General features: G+C 50.5%; 1 protein-coding gene across 1 annotated transcript in view; it reads left to right on the plus strand.

Moving 5' to 3' along the window:
- The window catches only part of LOC124799142 (transcription factor Maf-like), an 18,514-nt gene extending 13,942 nt beyond the window's left edge, over window positions 1–4,572 (plus strand). The window contains exons 2-3 of the mRNA XM_047262678.1: window positions 3,625–4,220; window positions 4,417–4,572. Of these exons, the coding sequence (XP_047118634.1) occupies window positions 3,625–4,220; window positions 4,417–4,572 (752 nt within the window). The remainder of the gene's footprint in view (window positions 1–3,624; window positions 4,221–4,416) is intronic.
- Window positions 4,573–7,420: the final 2,848 nt, after the last annotated feature.

Consider the following 7,420-nt stretch of genomic DNA (forward strand, 5'->3'; position numbering starts at 1 on the left):
GTCACTTATCCGAACAAGAAAACTTAACGAGTCACGAGTATACATGGCACTTGCTGAGTCACAAGGTGGTTTTATTAATTTACTTATTTGTTTTTTTTTCAGCCTGTTATCTAGACACTAGGAACAGATCATAGTGCCACATTAGTTGGGGGGGGGGGGGGAGGGGGTTTGTATGGGGCAGGAGACCAGACAGCGAGGTCATCGGTCTCATCGGATTAGGGAAGAATGGGGGAAGGATGTCGGCCGTACCCTTTCCAAAGGAACCATCCCGGCATTTCCTGCAGCGATTTACGGAAATCACGGAAAACCAAATCAGGATGGCCGGACGCGGGATTGAACGTCGTCCTCCCGGCATGAGTTGGGATATAGGAATATGATACATAATATTTTAAACATAATTTCAAATAAATAATATATATCAAAGTATAATGGTGTTTCAACCGAAAAAACATAAAATATCTACTTAAATAATGTAAATAATTTTTAAAAGTCTAAATTCTACATTTTGGCCGTTTGGCGAACAGATATATATTCATCCGGAATCCAGGATGCAGATGATACATCGTCTACTGTACTACGCTCGAATGCTATACCACAACTCTGTAATTTATAATTCTAAAGTACTCTGTACTGTATAACAATGGACTAAACCCTCACTACACTACACTGTCCTACACTATTGTACTTGGTGTCAGAAGGAAACTGGATCCCTCATTTATCTGGATAGATAGCCCCCGGCGCGCTAACGCCGAGCTCAGAATTCACCAGGGCCCTTTACTGCGCGCTACCCAACGTTGAGGAGCTTAGGGGCGGACTGCCAGGATCTCAGCAAATCCTTCCTGGTCGTTCTTGAGAGTCACCTTCTGGCTGGTAGGTGAACGCTCTGCCGTGGTGCGCCTCGTTGTGATGATATCGGGCCTATGCCTTTCGTGAGGACAGCAAGCTTACAGTGGGTCAAAGTAATTATCTTACGACGATTGCGAAATGTATTCTAGCAGAATTAAGGAAAACAATCGAGCATAAGAGATACCGATTGGATGGGATTATGATTGGAATGAAGAATTCCATCAAACAGACGACAGCACATTCTTAAGGGAGAAAAAAATCCTGATATGTAGAAGTAAGCTTCCATGGTACCCCAATGAAGTATTATAAGACCGTTACTATTCACTGTATTTATAAATGTCCTAGGGGGTATTGCCGGAAGCACCACCGGTCTGTTCGCGGGTGATGCTGTTGCATACAGAAAGTAGCGACGGTAGAAATCGTAGGCGAAAAGTCGGAAGACCTGCAGCGAAATGGGCGAGAAGACCCGTAATTGTACGGTCAGTGCAAGCAGTCATATCCACTACATAATCGTACGCAGCGGTTTAAAGGGTGGAGCAGACTACATAAAACTAATCGTACGAGTCGTAAATGTCAGATTGATATTCGCTGAAAGAACCCAGAAAATGTGTCATACCGACCAAGAAAGTAGCTTACAAAACCTCCGTCTGACAGATACTTGAATACGCTCGTCAGCCCTGAGACCCAGCCCGGAGGAGGACTTAGGGAAAAATAAAGATGATAAGAAGAAGAGACAGCGGGAAGTGAAAAGGGAATCAGGGGTATGTGACAGTGGTGTACAGGGTAACCTCCGGCCCACTCAGGGTCTTGGGGACGGCCAGGACGGTGCCAGGTGGGAGGCGGCCGGGCCGGCACTTTGCCGCAGCCGGCGTGCAGGCTGCACACGCGAGGCGCCCCCCCCCCCCCCCCCCCCCCCCCCCCCCCCCCCCCCCCCCCCCCCCCCCCCGCGCGCGATGTGCCCGCCGGCCGTTTATCGCGCTGCTTCTGCAGCACGCGACGGCCGCGTTAGCCGGCCAGGGCTTTTAAAAGGGCGCAGTCACGCGGCCACAGCTCCTCTGCAACGAGCTAGCCTTCTGTATATTCGGGACTCACATCTCTTCCCTGTGCCAGTCGAGTGCACAGATTCACATTCTAGCATAGACATATTAGCCAATACAGGGGAGAAACCGTCTTACCAACAGGGAGAAGATGTTACCAAAGTATGAACCAATAGTTTTGTCATATAAACCGGCAATAGGCCCTATGTCACGAGGACAAGACATTTAGTTTCGATATCTTATAAACTCTTCACACTGACAATACTCTTTTCGAAACCAACAGACATACACAAAACTCCTAATTTCTGCACATCTGCGTATTAGCGTGGGCGGGGGGGGGGGGGGGGGGGGGGGCGGGGGGGGGGGGGGAGGGTTTACCACAAGGATTCCTGACACAGTATTAATGTCGATTTTCAGGCTCGTGAGATGAATTACCTTTGGCCAAGAGGTTTGGAATATGCCGAAACAAATGCTTCTTATTACAGGAACCTATTATTAAATATCCGTTATCTGGAAAATCTGTGATGCGATAACTAAGATTGGGATGCAATACAGCGTAGCACTGACTTTTTTATCTTCATTTTCAATTCTTTAGTCATCCTACCGGTATGATTATATTCTGAATCCTTATCGTCTCGAGCGAATCTTTTCATCCATACGCACCTTCTACACGTAACAACCTTGATGACCTGTAATACACAATCTAATCTTTTTCGGTCCAATAATTCTACCGCTCTCCCTAAGGTCATGTAAATGCTGTAACTCATTAGGAGTGGTCCTAGTAATCTGTTTACCTAATATTGTTTTTCCATAGACTCCTTTTCTCATCTGTTCTTACTAGAGTCTATTTATTTCTGGCACAAACAATTATTACTGTCGATGCATATCGGTAAAGAGCGCCAAAGCACAGTACGGAAATGACTGCCGTGGTTAAGGAGTGTCAGAAATTGTAATACACACACAAAATAGGAACACGTCTGATCCCAACACCACAACATAATTGCCGCAGTGGAGGAACACTAGTTTCTGTCGAGGTCAAGGCCTGCACAGACGGAGGAGACAGATTCCTACAAAGAAAATTATGCTGAGGCGTCCAATAAAGGTTTTTGGTCTCGACAGCGATCTAGCCACTTTAGTACAGAAGTTCGAAAAATGCAGCAATTCTGCGTGGTAGTTTCCTCGGTTTGACGCCGAGAAAGAACAAATGGAAGCAGCCCATCATTATACCGTAGCTACCTCAAGCGGAAAGACTCTTTTGAAAATAAATGCGACAGACGAATGTGTCCTCCCAAAGACACCACGCTCGGTTTCTCATCCCTTGCAGAACGGTGTCCGCTTTTTCAGGATTTGCCAAACATTACTGAATCTTCAACTTTATGGCAGGATACGCTTCCTAACGACACAGTCGTCAAGGTAACGTCAGGGAGGGAAGTCTTGTGCGCCATTTGCCTGTGAATCGTGCAAACTGTACAACGTGTGTTATCGTATTTTAACTGTACGTGTATCGCATTGCCTGAGGCGGAATGAGTGGATTTTTTTAAACGAGGGTGGAAAATCGCATAAAACTCAGACTTAGGCTCGCCGGGTGTACCAGTTCAGGGTCGTTAATCCGCCGCGCAGTTTGGATCCTCGTCTAGCTCACACTCGTGTACGAAGAGCTTGCGCTTTAGAGTTACTTTAAACGAGCAGATCAAAGACAGTAGTAACAGCAATGGCTATTAACAGCGGGGTGCGGATCTAGGGAGCGCACTGGGAGTATCTGTGGAATGCTGTGGGTCGTGGCAATTGGCCTCCGGCGAGGGGAAATGGGACGAGGCCAGCGCTAAGGCAGCCCTGCAGCAGGACGGCCCGGGTGGCAGGGCCAGGGGATGCTCACAGCCGGCGATTTTCGCAGCAGCAGCAGCAGCAGCGGCGGCGGCGGCGGAGGCGGCGGCGGCACGCGACGCCGGCCCTGCCGTCCGGGGGCCCGCTAGTAGCGAGCACGGCCTGCAGAGGCGCGCGCGGCGCTCGCTATCGAGCTACGGCGGCGCGGGCGGGCGGGGGCGGGGGACGGGCGGCGGCGGCGGCGGCGGCGGTCCAGTAGCGGCGCGGCGGCGGCGCCGGCACGCGCCCGGCCCGCTGCCGCTGCCGGCTCACACACGCGCCGACCGCCGAGTACGAGCCGCCACGCGCGCGCACACACGGGGAAGGACCAGCGCCGAGGAGGCGGCGGTGGCGGCGGCGGCGCGGCAGACGCCGGCGGGCCGGTGGGCCCGCGAGGAGCCGGGGGCTGCAGCGCTGCGCGCCCGCCGCGTGATCAATACGGCGCCCGAGGCCAGCCGCCGCCGCCGCCGCCACGCCCCCGCCCACCACCCTGCCCGCCTGTCGGCCGGCCGCCGGTGCCGGCTGCGGCCGCGCCGCGGCGCCAGCGTCGCCGGCACCGCAGTCGCCGGCACCCGGCTTCTCCGAGCACAACACCACTGCGCGGCGTGGCGCCTCCACGAGCACAATGCTACGCTTTAGCTGGTTGAATCCGGGCCAAATTGTACCACAGTTGAAGACATTTGGTCCCCTTCAACCAGCTGTAGTTGGCATTATGAGCGACGCGGTTCGCAAGCCCCCGACGGAACTCGACGCCGTACACGCACGTCTCGGAAAAGATGAGAAGAGAGAGAGGAAACTGCGAGTCGTCGTCGGTGGAGATCGATAGGCGCGCGGAGGCCGCGTGCGGCGACTGCGGCGGCCGCGGACCGCCGCCGCGCCGCCGGCCGAGGGACGCCGGGACGCCGCCGCCGCCTCCGCTGGCGCGCCGCTGACGCCCGCTGCGCCGCTGCCCGGCCGACGGCCTCCGCTCTGCAGCAATTAGTTGCGCCGCCCGCCGGCAGAGCGCGTCGTCAGTAGGCGTGGCCGCCGCTAAACGCAAAGCATGTGCTCTACCCGCGCTGCTTGGCCGTGAGTAAGCTTCGCTTTGCCGCTAATAACGCATCTGCGCCGAGCTGCACATTATCAGTATCAGTAGTAGTAGCACGTAGATACTGGTGTTTCGCTCTTGTCGGTAAAAATTTCTCTACGCTTGTACTGTAGATGTAGCAGTCACTAGTGATCCGAGCACGTCGTTTCGGGTCTCGCAGGGCCAGCAGTTACATAAAGCTCTCAGTATGTCGCGGGACCCTAGCTCGAAAAGTTCCACCTCGCATCATTTCCCATATTACGTCACTGGATGCTTCAGTTTACGTGCAAGGTTCCCTTACGACTGTAAACGGAGAGGTCTGTAAGTGGAGGGGCCGGTATCCGTGATCGTGAGCTCAAGGCGAAGTGCACGTCCCGGCGAGACACGCCTCCCTCGGGCCGCGTGCTCCGCGCGCCCAGCGGTCGGGGTCGCGAGCTGACATGACTGCAATGCGGTCCCATTTGTCTCGCATTTAATAGGTCCGACCCTGCCGCCGCTACTACTGACAACGCTGTAATCTGCCAAGAGCCTGGCAACGCTGGCGACACCAAACTGTTTACAAGCATTCTGCGATTTCTACAGAAATAGACGACCGAAAGCAACAGCAATAAATGAATAATCTACTTCCCCAAAAACCTCACATCTGAGGCTGTCGAAGGCTGCAGACTAAATAAATCGAGAACGAAATGAGTTTCGTAACAGAGGTGTCAAGTCGTAAGCATCACAACAGCGCATTTTATTCGAATGCGAGTAATTTACTGAAAACTACATAATTTTATATATAGTAATAAAATTTCCTGGTGCTATTCTGCCTGTTTTCTGCAATGTTTATTTTACACTTGGTGCTTCTCAAAGAGTGAATACTGAACTCTCTAAACCCATTTACAAAGGCAAAATAGGCAAACTGTTCGGTATTTTAATGCCGTAACGTCAGTTTCGTTTTGTTTTCAGGCGTTTCATTTATTTCTTACACAACGACAAACCAAGAGAGTAGTTAATTGTTCTTCCGTGTCTGTACACAACACGTGTCTCTCGATTCTGCTTCCCAGGTAGCAATACCACATGCACCGAGCGAGGTGGCGCAGTGTTTAGCACACTGGACTCGCATTCGGGAGGACGACGGTTCAATCCCGCGTCCGGCCATCCTGATTTAGGTTTTCCGTGATTTCCCTAAATCGCTCCAGGCAAATGCCGGGATGGTTCCTTTGAAAGGGCACGGCCGACTTCCTTCCCCATCCTTTCCGAATCCGGTGAGACCGATGACCTCGCTGTTTAGTCTCTTCCCCCAAACAACCCAACCCACTACCACATGCCATTCAAGATATTTCTCATTCCAGTGCAAGTAGCTTCTATATCTGACGTTACACGATATATACTGTTACAAGAGATGAACGAGCTATCTGATATAACGAGAACACAATAAAATGATTCGCTCGTTCCTACACATCTACTTGACACTGTTCTCTGCACTACAGACAACACGTAATTAAATCAACATACTCATCACATGAATACTTGTCATGCCAAAGTCACGAATTTAACTATGCAAAATAATAATTAGCGACTGACGACATATTTATGCGACACCTCATACAAATCCTGCAGTTTTTGTTTAGAGATATTTCAAACCGCAATAAGTCCTCAACTGAATGATGAAGGGACAGTAATCGGTTGTGGTATAGTTACAGGTATAATACCGGTATTCTGTTACGTGATGATTTTAGCAGACCACATCTGTACGGTTTCATTTAAAATTCTTACATCCGATGGCACGATTAGTATCAATTTAAAATATTCTTCTAATAACCCGATTTACTTTTCAATCACGCAAAAAATTTGGCGACTTAAACAAGCGTAGGTACTTCTATCAAAAATTATAATCGTTGTCCACAGAATCTTTAAAAAATGAAACGAGTAAGCAGCTAGGTAAATGCAGATGGAAAAATTGCGCTTCCCTGGCAAGGTCACAAGTCCGTGACAGACGCGTCGTGTCGTCTTTGTAAGAGGCTACGTAGGAGGTCAGTCAGAGGGAATCTGTCACGCAACTGCGTGCACCTGTGGTGAGGGCGAACCACGCCTCCTGGTCCCCCAGCCACATATCCAGGCACACAAATTCTCTGTTTTACACAACTTCAACACAATTCTATCCATGCAAAGAGAGGTTACATGAAAGTACCTCATTTAATACATCTAGTTTACCACGAAGTGCCTCCAGAACTGCCGTGACGATCTTTTACTGTTTCGCTGTCGTTTATTAACGAAAATACTCCCTAGAAATTCCAGCGAACGTAGAAGAATGATTTGCCTGGGAACACACAGCTTCATCAGCGTTGTGTGTTCGTTAACCACGAAGTACCAGTCGAACAGGAGATGCGGCGCTAAGCAACGTGCAGACCTTGTTGGCCCTCGGTGACAGATAAATTACCTTGCGCAATGGCAAATAAGCCTCTGGGTAACCCTATCCTACCAATTCCCATTTATCCACAGAAACTCAATCTCTCTCCGAGTAAATTATCTCAAATGCTCTGCAGCTCTAAAATGATTGTTGCGTAGAATTCAATGGTATCAATACAGTTTTACAAAGAGGACAGTGAAATGTTCTTAACGT

This window comes from Schistocerca piceifrons, chromosome 5 (genome assembly GCF_021461385.2).
Source record: "Schistocerca piceifrons isolate TAMUIC-IGC-003096 chromosome 5, iqSchPice1.1, whole genome shotgun sequence".
NCBI classification, from domain to species: domain Eukaryota; kingdom Metazoa; phylum Arthropoda; class Insecta; order Orthoptera; family Acrididae; genus Schistocerca; species Schistocerca piceifrons.